The 22608-nt window shown below is 31.8% G+C and overlaps 1 protein-coding gene across 2 annotated transcripts in view; it reads left to right on the plus strand.

Annotated features, from left to right (window-relative positions):
- The first annotated feature begins 404 nt into the window (after positions 1–404).
- Positions 405–22608, plus strand: part of LOC114338867 (tafazzin) — a 91217-nt gene continuing 69013 nt past the window's right edge. Inside the window, exons 1-2 of one of the 2 annotated variants that reach the window (XM_028289500.2) lie at positions 405–840; positions 894–1022. In XM_028289500.2, the coding sequence (XP_028145301.1) occupies positions 720–840; positions 894–1022 (250 nt within the window). In that variant the 5' untranslated portion in view covers positions 405–719. The remainder of the gene's footprint in view (positions 841–893; positions 1023–22608) is intronic. The other variant, XM_028289507.2, reaches the window with a different exon arrangement.

Raw genomic sequence — 22608 nt, forward strand, 5'->3', positions numbered from 1 at the left:
GCTAGAGCACTAGGAAAAATATTCGAAATAAGGAGAACAACATGGATAGAAGCAAGGACAATGGCCAGAAATAAGAATAAGAAATGGGTCACATTTGTATATAATATATTATTATGTGAACTTAAGCTTAAGATTAAGTTGGATATTCATATTGAGTTGTTTTTGTTTTGTATTATAATGTATTGTCGCCCTACACCACTATGTGGTAACAGAGTTTTTGAAAATATATTTTTATTTTTGTTATAAAACCGATATTGCAAACGAGAGTGATTTTTTCATAGAAGTGGGTTTAATGTAAGTTGAGGCAAGTTGAGGGAAAAGCTTACTTGAAGCTTGGCAACACTGCTTACGCTCCCTAACCTTCACTAAATTGACATCTGTCATTAAATTTTTAGTAATTTCAAGGTTAGGGATGTCATTTTAATAGTGTGTCAGTGGGATTATTAAATAAAAAATTCAGTGATAAAGTCGTCCTGTAGTAAAGTGTATATGGGTTAACATACCCAAATAATCGCGTGTCGTCCCTTTAAATTCTATATATTTTCTGGACAGTTTTTGTGCAATATTCCACATACCTCTGTTATGTAATTAAGTACTCAGTGTTCAAATGTAGTGAATATGTTAATCACATTTCGTGAAAATCAAACATCCTAAATAATTCTAAGGTAGTCTGGCTACCTAAATTAGTCAAATAGATAGTTTAGAACACACCATACACCATGGGATACAACTTGGACTGGATCATGCCTAGGCTAAGGAGTCCAACAACATTTTGGAAAGTGGCTAGTGCACTGACTGTGTGTGCTGTGGGTCTCTTTAGCAAAATTTTAATCCGTAATAGTAACATAGTTGATCTAATCAAGGAATATTTTTAATAAAGTGTGGTTTTTTAGATTTATTGAATAGAGCCAAAGTATACAATAGGAATGTAATGAGTAATCTACTTGACAATAGGCCTAAGCATGTTCCATTAATCACAGTATCTAACCATCACTCATGTTTTGATGACCCAGGAATGTGGGGTAAGTAGATAATGTTGTTTTAATAGTTTAATACTTTAACAAGATTATATTTATGCAAGTGTGATAATCCTATAATGGTTCCATACATTAAGTAATATAGTGTCTTGTGCTTTTTCCATGATTAAATGTAGTTACTTATTTGAATTTGCTTACTTACTAAACTACATTAATTCTGTGGCTCAGAATAAAAAGAGCAGGTGTCAAAATATAAACTCGAGTAATGGTCCATTGTTTATATTTGGCCACATAGTAACCACCCTTGCTTGTAGTTTTCTTGTTACTCAATACAATATCACCAATATATTCGTAAAAGTTAATGGAATATCCCTTTCTCTCTCTCCGCTCTCCTATGGCTAGTGTTGGAAAATTCTCTAGAGAATGAAAAATCTGAGAATACTCTCGATATGGAGAATTTTCTGAGAATGAACCCCCATGACGCAGTTCAGAATATTGTTGAAGATGAAAAATAGGGTTTTAAAAATTATGATCTTTCTTTCTTTCTTTCTTTCTTTCTTTCTTTCTCCCCTTCCTTGTACCCTATCAGGGTGTTGGATTTGGGATCTCTATTTTAATTTACATTCACCCGTCTCTTCCAGTCTTTTCTGTTTTCTGCCATTATTTTTAATTCCTCGAGTGATTTTCCATTAACTTTTCCCGCCTCTACTATTTGCTGTATCCATTTTTTCCTTGGTCTTCCTCTTTTTCTTTTTGCAATGTTCCTTGCTTCGTGGATTTTTCTCGTAATTCTGTTGGGTTGCATCCTCATCAAATGCCCATACCAATTTATTTGTCTCTTTTTTAGTTTATTCATTATTGGTTCTTGGTTGGCCATTCTCCTAATAGTCTCGTTGCTTAATCTATCCCATTTTGTCTTTCCAACTATCCTTTTTAAATGTCTCATCTCCATTGCATTTATTCTGCTCTTATGTTTTTCCAGAATTGTCCAGTTTTCACTTGCATAGAGCACAGTCGGTATCACTATTGTGTTATATATGCTTATTTTTGTTTCTCTTGCAAGTTCTCTTTTCCCCAGTATTGGGGCTAAGGCATAGTATAACTTGTTTGATTTCTTTGCTCTGTTTGTTATTTCCCAGTCTATTTTTCCGTCGTTAGTAATGATACTTCCCAGGTATTCATAAGTTGTAACTATTTCCAGTTCTGAGTTTTTGCATTTTATCTTTATTTCATTATCTTCTTTGCCGTTGATTATTATTATCTTACTTTTTTCCTCGTTTATTTCCATTTTAAGCTCTTCTATTTCCTCTACCCATATATCCATTAGTTTCTGCATTTTGTTCTCGGAATCTGCTATTAGTACTATGTCGTCCGCATACAATAAGGACTCTATTGTTACCGGTTGTAATCTATGGTATCCTATTATTGTCTGTAGTTGGTTGGTTCTTGCTCTAGTTTTTCTTATTAATTCATTCATTACGATTATGAATAGAGCAAAGGGCTGAGACTATCGTCTTGTTTAATACCTCTATTCCAATTAAATTCATCTGATCATTCCCCTGCTATTTGTACTCTTCCTTTTACCTCTTTGTAAGTACTTTCTATAATTTTTATCAATCCGTTTGGTACATTTATTTTCCTCAAGCATTCCCCTATAATTTGTCTTTCTATCGTGTCGAATGCTGCTCTTAGGTCTATGAATGCTAACACCAGTTTTCCCCCCATGTCTAAGCATCTTTCGATTAGGTTCCTGATGGTATATATGTTGTCATTTGTTTGTCTTCCTGGTCTAAAGGCCGCTTCTTCATCTCCCAATTTCATTTCTACTTCTTGCCTTAGTCTTTTCTCTATTATTTTCATATACATTTTAAAGCATACCGATGACATATAGCTCTGTAGTTTTCGCAGTTTATATGTTTTCCTTTTTTGTATATTGGTACAATTATGTTATTCTGCCAGTCCCTAGGGATTGCTTGTTTTTATTTATTTGAATTTGCTTACTCACTAAACTCCATTAATTCGGTGGCTTGGAATAAAAAGAGCAGGTGTCACAAATATAAACTCGAGTAATGGGCCATTGTTTATATTTGGCTACATAGTAACCACCATTGCTTGTAGTTTGCTTGTTACTCAATACAATATCACCAATATATTTGTAAAAGTTAATGGAATATCCCTTTCTCTCTCTACGCTCCCCTATGGCTAGTGTTGGAAAATTCTCTAGAGAATGAAAAATCTGAGAATATTCTCGATATGGAGAATTTTCTGAGAATGAACCCCATGACGCACTTCAGAATATTGTTGAAGATGAAAAATAGGGTTTTAAAAATTATGATCTTATATACAAAATTATAAGACGAAACAATACAGTGTTATTTGTATATAAAAAAATACAAAAACAACAGAAAACACAAAATTTCTTTGATAAAAAAATGAAATTTTCTTCTTAACAGCAAATAATTGACGTGGTATGATAAAAGATGAGACCTCAGATTCAGAATCTATTTCTATTAGCTCATCTTAGTCATCTACAATCTGCATTTCAATATACTGATGAGTTGTGGGATTTTGTTTTTCACGAGTAACCAACTCAGTCATGGATTGGTCCACGTCTAACAATTTTAAATTGTGAGCAATAAAAGTTACTTTATGAGCCCTCTCAGCAGTGAGCCAGTTTCTTTTAGAGGAGTGGATAAAAAAACCATAAGTACTGAAACTTCTTTCAGTCGCTGCACTGGATGAAGGTATGCTTAATATATCAACTGCTATTTTAGTTAATTTTGTTCCGAAACATGTACCTTTTCACCATATGATTAAGTCTAATTTTTCAATTGATTTTACAACGTATGGTTTTCCAAAAAATCTCTCCTTAGACCTATAAAATGTCAAATCTGCCATTATTTCAGCCAACTCATCACCATATTTTAAAGTTGCTAAATTATCTACAAACTAAGTTTCCTCAACTTGTTCTTCTCTGCTTAAATGAACACCATTCTAAATATTTGAACGTTAATATTTCACCAAAACAATAAATATTGACACTGTAAAAACCCTCGCTAGTGGTTCATGGGATTGGCAAAAACAATATACCTACATATTTTTTTAAATTATAAGAATTTGACCCGTATCTAGTTTTTATTTTTGTTTTGGTTTTTGAAAATATAGAAAATTTTTGCTGAGAATATTCTCGAGAGAATTTTCTGGCCGAGAATATTTTCTTGAGAATATTCTCTTCTAACATCACTACCTATGGCTCTGTAGCCTAGGTCTTGTTCTGGCCTCCCTCAACATCCTCCTCCAAGTATCTTTGTCCCTGGCTGCTCTCCTTCAGTTGTCCGCCGTCAATATCTCTTTAGCATCAGTTCTCACTTCGTCTATCCACCTCTTCCTTGGTCTTCGTCAGTGGCATAGCGTGAGTGTCGGCCGCCCGGGGCGGAAGACAATTTTGCCGCCCTCTTATTTAGGTATTATATTATAGTATTGTATAACATTACATACATTAATTAGAGAACTTTTCTGCAAGAACAGTCATCATTATTTTGCATTATACAGGTTGGATTTTAAATAAAAAAGTTTATCTAAGTTTTACAATCACGTTTATTAATACAAAAATTCTTTTACTTTAACCAATTAGATATATTGATATAGGTAACTTGTAGTCGGAAAAATGAAAGAATACCCATGAACGATCGGATCAATCACTTATTTTGTATTTGCTGTCTTTTTCTATAAATAACAAACGTTTGTTATAGGAAAAGATAGCAAATACAAAATAAGTGATTGATGTGATCGTTCAAGGTACCTATACGCTGTGAGCTCGTACTTAGAGGGGATATTTATAAATTCACGAGCGCCAGTAGTGACAAGTCTGTAAACGTTTACCGGAAATTTGACATAAATGTCAAAGTGATTAATTTAAAATTAAAATTAAAAACATTAATTATAAAAAATATTAGTTGGTCAAAGCTGTGGTATATATTTTTACCTTAAATATACTTACGTTTTAAATACTGAATTAACGTTTTTTTAATGTTCCGTAATATGTAATTATAAATTAATCTATTAATCTTAGCGCCATCTACACGATAATTGTGAAAGTATCCGAAGTAAGAAATTAATATTTTATCAATAGAACGTCAAAATGATTAGCAAAATTTAAAAAAAATCTATTACAATTTAATTACTTTTTAGCGTTGTAACTATTAATCGATAACAATTAAATAATTAATTTAAAAATTACCTCCTCTTGCTCAATAGACAAAATAGCCAAATTAGTTAGTCTTAGAGTACTCATTGTCGATCTTAAATAATTCTTAATTATTTTCAATTTTGAAAAACTCCTTTCACAGCAGGCATTGCTTATAGCAACTGTGAAAGATATTCGGAACATTATTAAAATATTGGGCAGGGTATCTTCCAGCTTGGATTTAACAATAAATTTAAATAATTCAAGTGAGTCTGCATTAATCAATATCGTTGCCTGTAGTAGCAACGAAAGTCCGCAGTCAAAGTTTGTCCAGCTTGAAACCCTGCTCTCAATTGCATCAGATGCTAGATTACATTCAGTGTTGTCTGGAACTAATAATATAGCCTGCGTTAGTTAAACAAACTTATCCGTTAAATTCTGTTGCTGTTGAAAATGCTCACGAATTTCTACAATAACTCTATCTTTACGAAGAAAACAGCTTTCATCTCAACTCATTTTTCCGTCATCGAAAATATGCTTTCTTGTTATGTGCCTCCGAGGTTTTATGGAAATTCCAAGTTCTTCACACATATTTTTGCATAACCTACAGCACCATTTGCCAATTCCTCTCTTTTCTCTGTCAACATCATCTGCAAAGCATTTACTTTCTGAGCGCACAATATTATGTCAAGTCCCCTTGTTTGTAAATATTTTTGTGCATTATTCACTTCATGTAGCACCGGTTGCCACAGGCCCCAAAAACAAAGAAAGGAAAATGACTGCATCGAAACTAGTAAAGTACCTGCATCTGTTCTAGTGTTTAAGCTTTCACCTGCCTCTGTCAGTTTTTCCAAAGTAACGAGAATGTCTTTGTAATGATGCCATGTCACATTTACGGCATAGCCTGTTGCACTCCACCGCGTGTCTTTAATCCTCCTTTTGCCTGTAGCTGCTATCAGAACTTCCCAACGATGTGTCGATGAGAAAAAAAAAAAAAGAATAGCAACGTTCTAAAGTGCCGAAAAAAGTTGTGCTGATTGTTAGTCATAAACGGGGAATTACCACAAGTCATTATAGACGTTGTTGCCAGTCGCTACAAAATATCATTAAAAAAAAAGGAGTTCCCCGAATTCGTCACAAAATAAGGAATGAAAAATTCCGAGCTACTTTCAATCGGTCCGAATTTGCAGTTGCGATAAAAATATAAAATGGTTCAAATATTTACAAAATATTTTTATTATTTATTGTTAAATTTTGCCGCCCCCTAAAAAGTGCCGCCCGGGGCGGCCCGCCCCTGCCGCCCCCACTACGCTACGCCACTGGTCTTCGTACGAGCCAACGTCCCACCATAGTTCCACTAAGTGTTGTGATAAGTAGTGTTCTCTCATTATCCATTCTTCATAATCTTATAATATTCGAATATTCTTCATAAGGTGGCCTGCTCAGCTCATTTAAACTTGAATTTTTGAGTAATTTTCTATAGAGGATTCTTTGTAATATTGATACAACTTGTGGTTGAAACTTATTCTCCACACACCATTGTCACAGATGGGTTCAAATATCCTTCCCAATATCCCTATCCTAATGTTTATGCTAGAAAAGTTATAAATATAAAATAATAAAATAAAGGGTCAATTGTCTTTTAATGAACTGGTTTTCAATTAATTCTTATGGGACACCTGACTTTTTAAGTGGATGGGTACGTAATTTCTGCTCCAATGTTATTCAAATCGGAATAATTTTTTTCGAATCCTGTGAAAACTAATAAGTATTTTTGAAAAATTTAAACGCAGAATGAAAGATTACGTTATTAGCGAGGGCCGAAAGTCCCTGAGAACTTCTATAATGTTTATTTTAATAAGTTACAGGGGTGAAAAACTAAGAGAAAATTTAGTGTGATTTTTAATTTCAAATATCTCATTCAAAATAAACTTTTTATTTATTCCAAGGGACTGAGCAATCAGAACTTGGTCATCAGCGAAACATAAAGAGTATAATGTCTCGTCATTGAGAGGGATTCCCATTCCAATACATTTTCTTTTCCACAGCTTGAGTGCTTTTTCCAGATGAATTTTGAACAAGGTAGACGAAATACAGCAACCCTGCTTCAATCCTTTCGTGACCTTAAATCACTTAGACATCAATGATCCAGTTTTAATTTTTGCAGTCGTTCCATTATACAGACTTTGGACTGCTTTGATAAGACCATGTTTAACGTTGGTTTGCTGTAGCGTTGACCATAGTTTGCTGAGGGGCACACTGTCATATGCTTTTTGTAAGTCTACATACGCTAGGTGAATAAAGTCTCTTAATTATTGACAGCTGTTTTTTTCTCAATAAGTTGCTTAATAGAGTACAGGTGGTCTACTGTGGACCTCCCAGCTAATTTGCTAATTTCTCTGGTATATAAATTATAAACATAGGTACTTACATACTAAAAATGAGTTTTAGATAATGTTTGTGACAATTTTTTACCATTTTATAGCGTTACTTACTATTATTAACTGTGGTTAACCAGGCGGAAAAACATACAAGTTTTAATCTAAAATATGTTAATTACAGTCATAACTTTACCTTTATAATTAGTCCAGAAAGCCACTGCGCATCCGCTAGGAAAAATATTCCGATTCGGATTTTTTGCACAATCTTATTCAAAAAGGACCCCTTTTAACAAATTGGCATGTTGCCAGGACCAAAAGTGGGTCAAAAAATTTTTAAACGTTTTTTTATGTTTTTTCCTAAAATTATTTTTTTTGCACGGAACAAAGTTTTTTTAAGTTTTTTAGATCATTCCAAACAGAAAAGGTCTTTAGTGACTTTTCTCTAAAGTTGATAGTTTTTGACATATAAGCGATTAAAAATTGAAAAATTGTGAAATCGGCCATTTTTAACCTTAAAAAACTATGTGAAAAACTTAAAATTTGAATGTTGCCAAAGTAGGTAGATATTCTTTAAACATCGATTGATGAAATCCCAAAGAGTTTTTTGCAATACAGTATTCAAATCTCCCTTGTTTTTTAATTTCTAATCACGCGTGCGCGACACTATTTTCCACCGTTGCATGAGTTTACAGTATGGTGCAAATGAAAGGAATAAATTCGTTATTTTGTAAACCGGCGACTTTAAGGAAAAAACCCGAAACAGTTTGATTTTTATTTTTAAGTTATGATATTGTGGCATATATGGTATACTAGTGACGTCATCCGTCTGGGCGTGATGACATAATCGATGATTTTTTTAAATGAGAATAGGGGTCGTGTGGTAGCTCATTTGAAAGGTTCTTCAATTCTCTATTCAGTAATGTAAACATTTACATAATTATTTATACAGGGCGTCCAAAAAATTTTTATTAAATTAAATTATTTGACAAAAAAAGAAGTAGAAGGACAGCCTGTATAAATAATTATATAAATGTTTATATTATTGAATAGAGAATTAAAGAACCTTTCAAATGAGCTAGCACACGACCCCTATTCTCATTTAAAAAATCATCGATTACGTCATCACGCCCAGATGGATGACGTCACTAGTATACCATATATGCCACAATATCATAAATTAAAAATAAAAATCGACCTGTTTCGGGATTTTTCCTTAAAGTCGCCGGTTTACGAAATAACGAATTTATTCCTTTTATTTGCACCATACTGTCGGTGAAAAATAGTGTCGCGCACGCTTGATTAGCAATTAAAAAACAGAGGAGTTTTGAATATTGTATTGCAAAAAACTCTTCGTGATTTTTATCAATCGATGTTTAAAGAATATCTACCTACCTTGGCAACATTCAAATTTTCAGTTTTTCACATAGTTTTTGAGGGTTAAAAATGGCCAATTTCGCAATTTTTCAATTTTTAATCGCTTATATGTCAAAAACTATCAACTTTAGAGAAATTTCACTAAAGACCTTTTCTGTTTGGAATGATCCAAAAAACCTAAAAAAACTTTGTTCCAGCAAAAACAACAATTTTAGAAAAAAAAAAAACAAAAAAAAACGTTTAAAAAGTTTTTGACCCACTTTTGGTCCTGGCAACATGCAAATTTGTTAAAAGGGGTCCTTTTTGAGTAAGATTGTGCAAAAAATCCGAATCGGAATATTTTTCCTAGCGGATGCGCAGTGGCTTTCTGGACTAAATAGGGGAGGCAAGTATGCTAAATTTGCAGTTACTCAGCATGAGTTTTAAGTAATGTTTTTGACAATTTTTTACCATTTTATAGCGTTACTTACTATTATTATCTGTGGTTAACCAGTCGGAAAAACATACAAGTTTTAATCTAAAATATGTTAATTACAGTCATAACTTTACCTTTATAGTAGGGGAGGCAAATATGCTAAATTTGCAGTTACTCGAGCATTATGCGGACCTATTGGGTTGTGAAGATTAGGTCCTAAAACCAAAAAGAGTTAAGTTTCCATTTTAGTGAAGACTTTCCATGTTTTAATTTAATTTTCCATTTCCAACAATCGTTTTTACCGATTATAGCGCCATCTATCCATAATTCGAAAAAATGTTTCGAATATAAGTTTTAGTCGATTCGCTAATCTGAGACACAAATATCTACACTACAATCACAGTGAAGATGCCCTAGAAATAAACAAGTACGAGGGAGTGCTGGAAATCATGGAAATCTTGGTTTGTTTATTTCTATATAGTGCATTTTTATTGTGATTGTAGTGTAGACAGTTGTGTCTCAGATTAGCGAATAGACTTTACTTATTTTTACACAGATAAGGAATCCAAATTTGCAATGAAAAATCGGGGTTCCTATTTAAGATTTTATAGCAACCCATTCGCGTTCATTTCGCGAAATATCGCGGGGTTCTTATTTAAAATTTTAAAGTTACCCCTTCCCCTCTCCGTGGAGGGTCGTGTTTGGTATCATTCGATAGACTTTTGAAAAATATTTTTTTTTATTTGCTAAGTGCTACAATCTGGTCTTTGACCAATGAGTAACTTTTTATCTATCCTATCTTACTAACTACTTAATATCTAAGAGTCACCCTTTGATGTCGTCTTAGTTGTTTTTATTATTACTGGGGCACTTTTTGCTTGCGCACTATCACACCAAGCGCTGCTTTTCACTTTATCACGCTGTGCACCAAAACGTTGCTTGCACACTAGTCGCGCAATGCTCCGCTATTAGCTCTGTCGCACTACACCAACTCGTGAGGTTTGGTCCTCTTCAGTCTTCTTTTCTGGTTTGAGTTGTCCAGGAGCTGGATGGCCTCAATATTTTCGTGGAGAAGAAGTCTTTTTTCATGACTTTCTGCGTGTTTTCTGATTTCTTTGTCGACGGGCTCCATTCGTAGATCCTTGTGGAGGTCGTCATTACGGATGTACCAGGGTGCATTAACTATGCCCCTTAATACTTTGTTTTGAAAAGTCTGTATTATTTTCAAGTTTGTCTTTTTTGTACATCCCCATAGTTGGATACCATACGTCCATACTGGTTTTATAACTTGTTTGTAGATTAGCATCTTGTTACACGTTGACAACCCTGAGTATCTTCCCAGTAGCCAGTACAATTTTTTATATTTGATATTTAATTCTTCTTTCTTTTTCTTTACATCTGCTTTCCAGCGAAGCTTCGTGTCTAGGGTTAAGCCCAAGTATTTGGCTGTATTGGCATAAGGAATATCTTGTCCATTAATTTTTATTGGTGCGTAGAGAATTTTTTTATCAGTGAAATCAACATGTACTGATTTGCTTTCATTCAATGTAATTTTCCACGTCTTAGTTCATTTTTGGAATTTGCTCATCGCATTTTGCAGTTTATTGGCTGTTTCTACGTTATCTTTACCTACTGCTAATATTTGCGGTGTCGTCGGCAAAGGTAGCTAAACAGTAGTTATCGAATTCTGGTAGATCACATGTATAAAGGAGATATAGGACCGGGCCCAATACGCTACCCTGGGGGACTCCGGCTTTTATTTCTTTAAGTTCAGAATAAGCATCATCTTGCTTGATTCTGAAATATCTATCAGTTAAGTACGATTTAATTATGTCTGTGTATGATTTTGGAAGAGTAGCCTCTAATTTATGAAATAGTCCTTCATGCCAAACTCTGTCAAATGCCTGGGCAACATCTAAGAATAAAGCTAAACAGACTTTTCTTTCCTCTAGTGCATTTTCTATAATATCGGTGACTCTGTGGAGTTGGTCTATAGTTGAGTGTTTCTGCCTAAAGCTAAACTGGTGATTTGGATTAATTTTTTGTTTACTATAATTGGTTGCAATCTTCTGAGGAGAAGCTTTTCAAATAATTTAGACATTGTGGGTAGCAGTGGTATTGGTCCATAGGAGGAGGTTATATGTGGTGGTTTGCCTGGTTTTGGTATCATCACTATTTCCGCCACTTTCGCACTGGTCGCAGCATTAATTAAATAGGTCAACTTGACAATTGCTTTTCTTGGGAGCTGTTTTAATATTTGTCCTGTTATTAAATCAAAGCCAGGAGCTTTTCTCGGGTTTAAATTATACTTGATTTCTTTTATTACTTCTTCTACAGTTACTGGCATTATGTTTTCTTCTTCTTGCAAATGGTTGCTCTGTAATGCTTCTTCTTCTTGTTGTTGTTGATGCGGTTGAAATATTTTCTCTAGATGTGTAGCAAAGCATTCTGCTTTTTGTTCGCTGCTTCTAGCCCAAGTGCCGTCTTCTTTTTTTATGGGTGGTATTTGCATTATTGGTCTTTTTAATCCTTTGGTTGCCTTCCATAGTGAGTATTCTCTGGATCTATCATTCGTTAGGTTGTTTAGGTATGTCCTAGTGGATTCTTCTTTAAATTCTTTTATCTCTCGTTTTAGTTGTTGGGTGAGATTATTTACAATTGTTTTATCACAATATTGAACACATATTTTTCAGTTTTTCGATCTGACGTTCATTTCGTGAAATATTCGCTTTTTTTGGGAAACTTTGTGACTCGCTTATTTCTTTACGCCCCTCACAAATAGTCAGATTTTTGAAATATACACTGTTCTCCATGTACTTATCTTAATCTGACGATTTCCAGTTTGACTACGGATATATTTTTTTTCGGACCCCCTTAACAAACTCCCCTGTATTAAGAGCCAATATGTGGTAGAGGTACATTTATAGAGTACAAGGTTTCTCCCCATGTGATTTTCTGACGCGCTCCAATAACTGCAAAAATCCCCGCTTGGGCTCCCCTACCATTAGTTAGGTAATTATTCATTCATTAGTTTATTTACTACAAAAATATATTTGCAAGTTTTCAACATTCAAAACAATTTGAGTTGCAAAGTCTAGATTTTATTTACAAAACAAACAACTAAAAGTAATTAAAATACAGTGTATTTTAGGGCTGTTGTTCGAAAGCTAATCAAGAAGTTGATTATATTCAAGTCCCCTTAACAACCATCAAATAACAAAATCAGTTGTTTGTACGCCAATCAGTTGATTGTAATCAATTATGTTAATTGTCATTATAATAATTAACAGAATTGATTGATTAATTAGATATTAATTAACATAACAATTATAAACATAATTGATTAACTAATCAATTAATCTCATAATTGTAATTCATAAACTCATAAATACATGTAACTCATAAATAATTAATCAGTTGATTGTAATCAATTATGTTAATTGTCATTATGATAATTAACATAATTGATTAACTAATCAATTAATCTCATAATTGTAATCAATTATGTTTTCAGCAACCCAATCAAAGTTGACATTGACAGTTGGTGACAGTAATTTAATATTTTGATAATGATCAGTTGATTCCATTTTTGATTAGCGTTCGTAATAGGTTTCAGGTTAATAGGCTAATAGAGTTTAGTAGTCTAATAGTTAATAGGTTTCAACTATAATATGGCATTTTAAATGTCTAGCCAAATAGTCTACAGTCTACATAATTTTTTTTTGGTGCGTTAATTTCGAAAGTATATTTTATTTGGCAATAATTACTGACGCATTCCAAAACTGTTTCTAGTCGATTGAAAATGGTTATTGTCATTGTATACTGTAAATGAATGCTATTTTAGATGGGCGTTTATCTACAGAATTGTGTTGCGGTCAATTTGGTATAGTCACTGGTCTGTTTAACAAGTTTGATAATATCGCTCTATATTTAGAATTGTAAAATTGACCATTCAATTGAAATAAGTACATATTGGTGTTATTTAAAACCAGGATCAGTGCGGTTTTTTTATAAACGTGGCCATTTCATTTTAAATAAACTGCTTCTCAAAAGGAACAGCGCCACAAAACGTTTAAACCAGCGGTTCTCAATATGGGATACGTGTACCACTGGCGGTACATATTTTTATTTGTGGTGGTACGCAAAACGCAAAAACACAGCCAAAATCAGCACCACTATTATTAGTCCGTTCTTTAACGGTAAAATATTGCAAAATTTCAAAATTTTAAAAAACCGCTTGGATTGACATGAAATTTGGCATACACATAGCTAACAAGTCAAAGAAAAAAGTGATATTGTGATGTGTGCTTTTGCCTTGGGGGTGGTTTTCACCCCCTCTTGGGGGTGAAAAAATATTCGTCCAAAGAAAGTCAGGAAATGGATAAACTGGCTAATTTTAATTAACTTTTGTTCTATAGAGTTTTTTCACTAAGTCAATACTTTTCGAGTTATTTGGCAGTGAATATGTTCATTTTTTCAATAAAATAACCACGCTTTTAGACGGTTTTTCGCAAATAAATCAAATAATAAGTATTTTGTCGAAAAAACAGTTTCAGCAAAAATAGAGCCTGTAAAATTTTTTAAAAAATGGTGTATATATCACGTCTCTACACCTAGTAGAAGCAGAGTTATAGCTAATGAAAAATAGGTTCATATTCGTTCAAATTCCAAATGGAATACTTTAACGTGAAATAACCAAAAATGAAGCGCATTTCGGGGAAAACTCATTACAACTTATTTAAAGTGTTTAAAAACAGCTTCATTTTTGTTTTATAAAAAAAATTTCTAGCATCAAAATTAAACAAGTTACGCTCAAAATAAAGTTAGTCCATTTTGGTTTTGGTAAAAAAATCGAGAAAATCACCCCCTAATTAGTATTTTAAATGAACTTAATCGTTACGACTTCACAAGTTTCTTGACTCGTGTATATATTGTTTATATGATCTGTAAGTTTCATCGGTTCAAAGTCCTTATTATTGAAAGGGCTGTAGTTAAAAGGGGTTGAACGAGTCACTGATCACGAATGTATGCAAAACACCAAATCTTAATCAATTTTTGTCTAACAGAAAAACAAAAAATACATGATATTCAGAAAAGCAAATCTGACTTTTTTTTGTTTTTCGAGATTTTTGGTATCTCTAACAATTTTTAAGTTATTTTGAAAAAAAGCATATTTTTCAAAATTTAAATTTAAAAAAAATTTACTTTGAAACCAATTTTTTTCAAAAATAAGCACTTTGAATCGATAAAACTTACAGATCATATAAACACAACGTAAGTAAAATAATTTGTGGAGCGGTAACGATTAATTTCATTTAAGTTGCTAATTAGGGGGTGGTCTTCCCGATTTTTTTTGCAAAAACAAAAGGGACCAACTTTATTTTGAGCGTAACTTGCTTAAATTTAATACTAGAAACATTTTGCAAAAACAGAAATAAAGCTTTTTTTAAACACTTTAAAAAAGTTATAATGGGTTTTCCCCAAAAAGTGCTTAATTTTTTGGATATTTCACGTCGAAATATTCTATTTGAAATTTGGTGAATATTAATCTATTTTTCATTGGCTATAACTCTGGCTCTACCAGATCCAGAGACCTAACGCGTACACCATTTTTTTTAGTTTTTTATAAGCTATATTTTTGGTAAGAACGTTTTTTTCGACAAAATACTTACTTTTTGAGTTATTTGCGAAGAACCGTCTAAAAATGTGGTTATTCTGTTGAAAAATGAACATATTCACTCGCAAATAACTCGAAAAGTGTTGACTTGGCGAAAAAGCTCTATACAACAAAAGTTACTTAAAATTAGTCAGTTTACCCATTTCCGGACTTATTTTTTACATATATTTTTTCACCTCCCAGAGGGGGGTGAAAGTCACCCCCAGGGCAAAAGCACACATCGGCACAATATCACTTTTTTTCTTTGACATGTAAGCTATACGTATGCCAAATTTCATGTAAATCCAAGCGGTTCTTTAAAATTTAGAGCAAAAACCGTGAAAGAATGGACTATATAGTTAATTAGATTACTTAGATATAATATATTACCTCAGCTAGGTGGCACAAAAAAATAAGAAGTATTTTGTGGTACATGACTCAAAAAGGTTGAGAGCCACTGGTTTAAACAATATTAATTTTCAAGCATAAATGGAAAACATTTATTTTCAAATAAATTAAGGTCAGTTTATATTTTTCCCAGCAATAATTTCTTTATTTTTAATTTGAAATATTTCAGTTGCTTACCATTTTTTTCTTTAAAAAAATTTAGAAAATCACAGGTATGCGTGCTAATGGTGAATATAATTTTCCTAATTGATGGCAATAAATACGCAATAACTATATCTTAAAAACGACCAAATTTCATTTGCATATCTCAACGGTATGTATCAGCGCAATAAATAAATCGTCAGTAGTTACGAAAAATTGTATCACCCCGTATCTCGGAAAAAGAAGCATTTGCGAACATTTTACATAGTCAACTGTCATTATTTTTTTATGCAAAATCACACTTTAAAGTTTGTCGCACTTAGTCACTAACACCCTGTATATTATATAAATATGAATTAAAAATTGACACTGATTCTTTCTGAATAGACCTGTATACACAGTGGGCCAAAGAAAACAGTCCACCTCGATATTTGGCAGTATTTATTAGGTTTTAAGGAAACGACGAAACAGATTTTTGATCTAAGGACACATTTTTACGGTACATACATTTGTCAACCCCCTCCCTTCCACGTCACACACCCCTTATTTTTAAATAGATAATAGGAGTCGTGTGCTAGCTGATCTGAAAGGTTATTCAATTCTCTATTCAGTAATATAAACATTAACATATTATTTATACAGTGTCCAAGAAAAAATATTTTAATTAAATTCCGTGACACAAAAAGAAGAATGTATGTAATTTATTGTAGACTCGCGATTATCCGAGATATCTGGCACCGTGACTACCCCGGATATGGAAAAACTCGGTTAACACTGAGATTGGTTATGTTGATAGAAAAACACGTAAATAACCAAAACTGTGGATATTTTAAATCACAAAACTAATAAGTTTTGCTGTTAGTGCAGTCACTGAAGGTTTTCACCCCCGATTTCGTTGAACTTCCATCGATTTTCATGAAAGTTGGTGAGTAATTAGAGGATACCTCAAGGAACAAAGGTGACATGATGCTAACTTGCGCTTTATCCTGGTTTTCTTTTTTTTTAAATAATACCATAAGTCGATAGAGGGACCAATTATAAGCAAAATTTATTATATAAAGTTATTAAAATAAATCGACACTTTTTGAGTTATTAAAGACCAAAGATTTTCTTTTTTTGTAAAAAAATACATGTTTTAAATCGGTTTTTCACGTATAAATCAAAAACTGTAAGCTTTAACAAAAAAGTTATTATTACTGAAATTGAAGATAATAAAAAATTGAATACATTCCTCACATAAAGAACTAAACTAATGTTAGTTCAAAGTGAGTTATTGGCAATTGAATGTGTATAACGTATAAATCAAAAACTATAAGTTTTAACAAAAAAGTTATTATTACTGAAATTGAAGATAATAAAAAATTGAATACATTCCTCACATAAAGAACTAAACTAATGTTAGTTCAAAGTGAGTTATTGGCAATTAAATGTGTATTATTTTCGACGAGTTCTCAAATCTGAGTATGCAATCAAGCTTAAATAACGGGAAACCATGCAATGTATAAAACATTCCTGCTAAACATTTGCAAAAGTACTTCGGAATACCTATCAAAAGAATTGTTTCGAATTTTTTAGGAAAAAGTGAAAAATAAAACATACGCCATCTCCACAGAAATTAAAATTTATAGTAATCCTTACAAAAACTTCTTTATATTAGCATAAGTAATGTTTTCAATAATTTTGACCGGTTTAGAATGCATATTTTTGAAAAAAAGATATAATTTAAAAAAATCATAATTTTTAAAATTATTGTAATTCTCATATTCTTTTGATAATAACTCCAAAAATACTCAATATACGTAAAAAATTATATATAACCCAATTTTAGTTTTTTCTGTGACAAATATTTTACCTGTTTTACTATTTCTATAGGGTAAAAAAATAACCGAGATAGAAACGTTTAAATCTTAAATTTTGCTGTGGGAACCATGCAACCGGGGTCATTTAACTTTTATTTTTAAAAACGTAAGGGGTTTCAGCTTGAATACTCTTTTAGTTTGAATAGTTTTTTACTCGCCGAAAAAAATATACATTCAATTACCTATAACCCACTTTTAGTTAACATTAAAAGATTTTTATAGTAAGGAGTTATTTCATTTTTTATTAGCTTCAATTTTGATAATAATAGCTTTTTTGTAAAAACTTACACTTTTTGAGTTATTGATGAAAAATTGGTTAAAAACATGCATTTATCTCAGGAAAAATTAAAATCTTTGATCTTTAATAACTCAAAAAGTTTTGATTTATTTTAATAACTTTATATAACAAATTTTGCTTGAAATTTGTCCCTCTATCGAATTATGGGGATATTTTTATTAAAATAATTTTCACCCCCGAGAAGGGGTGGCATCCACCCCCAGGGTAAAAGCGCAAGTTGGCACCATGTCTTCCTTGAGATATCCTCTAACCACTCACCAATTTTCATGCAAATCGATGGAGATATTACATTTGATTGATTTTTGCGTAAGCTTCATTCCTGTTTTTGAGGCGGCGATGTTGCACCAAGGTTGAAAGTTGTAACTCACCAGTTATGACTTTTGCCTCGGTTAACCGAGTGGTTCGGATAACCGAGACTCGGAAAATCGCGAGTCTACTGTAATTCAAAATACATTATACTGCTGTCACAAAACAGAAAAAAATGTTTTTTTTAATAAATAAACATTGCTTTTCGCTTAATTTCAATGTTCAAGCTGCCACCTATCTGCTTCTTGGTAGGTTGAATATTGAATTTAAGCGAAAAGCAATATTTATTTGTCAAATAAACATTTTTCTCTGTTTTCTGTCAGTGTAGAATGTATTTCGTGTCAATTAATTTAATTTAAAATAATTTTTCTTCGACACCCTGTATAAATAACTATGTCAATGTTAATATTACTGAATAGAGAATTGAATAACCTCTTAAATGACGTAGCACACAACCCCTATTAAGGGGGAACGGAAGGGAGGGGTTGACAAATGACAGATGTGAGTACCGTAAAAATGTGTCCCCCTTAGATTAAAAATTGACCTGTTTCGTCATTTCCTTAAAATCTAATAAATACTGCCAAATATCGAGGTGGACTGTTTTCTTAGGCCCACTCTGTATATTGGAATTTTTTACTAGCTTTGATGGCGTAGAAAGGTATTGTAAGATATTGTAAAGTGAAATCATTGAAATATAATAAATTAGTAGATTTAAATTCACAAAAGTGAAAATGATTCAAAGTCAATATTGCAACGGAAGATATTATTTATGCCCATATCATTAGCAAAACGATAGATGTGTTATTTAAAAGAGTGTTATGTAATGGCAATTTTTTATTCCAAATTTGCTACTGAAAGCCTCTGCATAACTACAATAGGTCTTCAAATTTAAATATTTTTAAATGCTTTTATGCACAGACAAAATTCAATGTTACCGTTCTTGTTAATTGTTACCGCTCATGGTCAAGATCACATAGATAGACGGAATAACAGTTTGAATTTGCAAATACGTATTTCGCTTGTACTTCAAAATGTTTCTTTTGAATGAGATATTTGAAATTAAAAATCACACTAAATTTTCTAATTTTTTTTTCACCCCTGTAACTTATTATAAACATTAAAATTATTGTTTATTTGCAAGTAAAATAAACATTATAGAAGTTTTTAGGGACTTTCTGTCCTTGGTAATAATGCTGTCTTTCATTCAGCGTGTAAATTTTTCAAAAAATACTTGTTAGTTTTCTCAGGATTCGGAAAAAAATTAATGAATTTAAACCACATTGGCGCGAAATTTTTGCACCTACGCCCTTAAGCTACTAAACAAAAATGCATATGTTTCACTATATAATGTACAGATAAAATAGTACCATCTATTATGCGTCATCTTATATATACCTCGTCCAATTTACTTACCTTGCACGTCATCCGCGCCATAGCCTGTGACACGATACCAACACGAAATATTTAGGCGGTGGGTATGTTCTTTTTTAGAATCAAAATGATTCTAAAGGGGAACACACCTACCGCCTAGATACTTCGTGTTGGTATCGTGTCACAGGCTATGGCGCGGATGACGTGCAACGGTAAGTAAATTGGACGAGGTATAGGTATATTTAAAGAAATGGTTATTTAATCATTATTAGAAAGCTACACTACAACACTTTAACTGGTAATTATTGTTAATGTCTAATGACATTATGATGTTTGCCCCGCAAACATCAAATGTGGGTTATTTTTCAATTATCTCAGGTGTCTATACCGAGTTAGCCTAAGTTATCAACAATTTCTTCACCTCTACAAAACGTTATACAACAATATGCAGTAAATATATAATATTCGTCAAAACATAGGAAACTGAAAACTTAGGATTTATTAAATACGAAAAATGAAATAACGAACATCAAATCATGTGAATTTTGAGATCTGCAATAAAAAATGTGTCAGTGTGCTCATACTTGCCATTAAGGCAGTACTGATAACTTAATTTTTGTAAAAATTAACTGCTGTGTTCTTATGAAAAAGTCAAAAATTCAGTACTGGCAAACTATGTATTGCCAAGAATTAAGTACAATATGTACCACTTCTTAATTTTCTGTAGGGTAGTATAGCTCAATTTGTGTATTTTATAGAGAAAACATCAGAAAAAGTGTAGGTATTTAATTTTATGCGGTCTATACAGGAAAATCCTGCCTCGTATACGTTAATTAAACATCATTAGTAACACCTCCAAATGTGTTATCGTCAAAATCTGATAAACATTTGAATTATCACACGAGGTTCAAATATTCCTAGGTTAAAGTTCAAACATCGATTGAAAGCTGTGATTCTAATTACCTGCTCCAAATATTATTTGCTTGTCATATATTATGTGCTTACCATAATGTCGGTATGGTACATTCACAAATATAGTGCCTTGCTTATGCATAATTTTGGTTAGCGGTAAACCACTGGATTTACCAAAGGTAGAGGTAGGTACTCGAGAATACCTGTTGAATATAAGACAGGTAGTCGAAAAATCTAGGAAATTAATATTTAAGGGCATGGTGCCTTTTAAGCGTGTACTTAATTTAATCTTGTAACATCGACTGGTAGTCACCATATTTTCATAAAATTTAAAATGTAAACCATGTATTATGAAGTTTCCACTTTAAATAGTGTGCTAGTTACAATTACTTAGCAGAATGTAAGTATTCTCCACATGTTTTTCTTATTAACAGTCACAATTTTAACCTTTTTGCCTTAATCTAACGAAGAAATACTTCATTCTAGGCACTGGAGATGTTCTGAATTAGAACGAAAACGTTTTGCACGACATTTTATGAAGTTTTTTAATAAACAATTTTATACCAGTATACAACTTGGAAGTTTTTACTTCTGTATGAGTTTTTTAAGCTATGGTATACAGCCAACTATTGGGATTTTCCCATTGATTTTAGTTTAATATTCCACTGTACATATGCTTTATAGATTATCGTAAAGCTTTCGACATGGTCAAGTAGAGACACTTATGGCGAATACTAAAAGAAGTAGGAGTACCACAACACCTTATTTCGCTTATAACTGAACTATACGAACACACTACTGGATCAGTTGATGTGCTCTACACACTTTCAAACGAATTTCATCCAGAATTGGGTGTCAGACAATGCTGTATACTATCTCCCCAATTATTCAATATACAGGGTGCGCCAAACCTCTGGTTTTCTTTGATTACGGCTAAATTATGGGATATACAAAAAAAGTTTTTTACAAAATTAATGTATGTCGAAGCCGTCTATAATTTAAAATTATTTTCGATTATACAGGGTGAGTCAGAACGACGGTACGAACCAAAGTTGTGTTTTTTTAAATGGAACACCCTATATATTATATATATCATTTTGAATATATTTTTTAAAAATATTAAGAAAATATTATAGGCCTAAAGTTAACAATTTTCGAAATATTTACACTTTTATTGAGAAAAATAGTAATATTCAAAGGACTGTAAATTAGGCTTTCAAGGTAATAAAAATTTAAATGACATTGTCAAAGTTTTTTTAGTATACCTACTATTATTTTTAAATAAATTAACATATTTGACATATAGCCATAAAATATACAGTGTGATCACTATTTGCAAATACAAAATTTTCTCATTTTTTTAATGGGACACCCTGTATATTAGTATTGCTGTTTGTAGTAAATATTACAACCTTTCTTTTGGTATAAGGTTGTATGTATCTAGCGTGTTTTGTTTTGTAGATATTAAAAAAAACTATAGATTTTACGTTTTTGCGGATTTTTTATTAAATTTTTTTTTGCAAAAAAATAATTATAATCTGGTTTTAGAAGGATACATCAAAATATCAAATATGACAATAAAAACGTAATTAAAGATTAAAATAAATCGTATACTAGTACAATCCAATTGAATTTAATAACTTAAAATTATTTTACAAAAAATATTTTACCATACTAATGAATACATAAATTAGTTACTATAACTTAGTTATAAATTAAATAAACAACCAAATTAATTCTTAGTTATATTGTATTTACGAGTAAGATCAGTTAAACTTTTAATTTACCTTTTAAATTTACTTACATCTTGAGAACATAATTATTATCAAGTATGCTTTGAAACAAATGAATGTTAAATGATGCAGTATTAACTGGTGTCACAAAAGCTGGTAATACCTACCTACTTTTGTAGTGGAAATTTTTGTAACAATTTTTTATATTTTAAATTTTAATTTTTCAACCGAACAATTGATGGATATGACATTTGTTTTGGGCGAAACCATTAGAAATTATTACCAGCTTTTGTGACACGACTACATAGACACTATTTACTTCATAATATACTTCTATAACGTTCATTTATTTCAAAGCATACTTTATACTTTCTCAAGATGTAGGTAAATTAAAAAGTTATTAACTGATCTTACTCGTAAATACAATTTAACTAACAAAATTGGGTACAATAAAGTTATTAGGGTAGAAAAATTTCTAGGGTAGATTTTAAAATTGGTTGTTTAATTTAATAATTAATTTTTCCATATTATTAATATTATATTTCCATATTAGTATGGTAAAAAAGTGTTTGTAACATAATTTTAAAGTTA

The sequence above is a fragment of the Diabrotica virgifera genome, chromosome 4 (assembly GCF_917563875.1).
Source record: "Diabrotica virgifera virgifera chromosome 4, PGI_DIABVI_V3a".
Lineage (NCBI taxonomy): Eukaryota > Metazoa > Arthropoda > Insecta > Coleoptera > Chrysomelidae > Diabrotica > Diabrotica virgifera.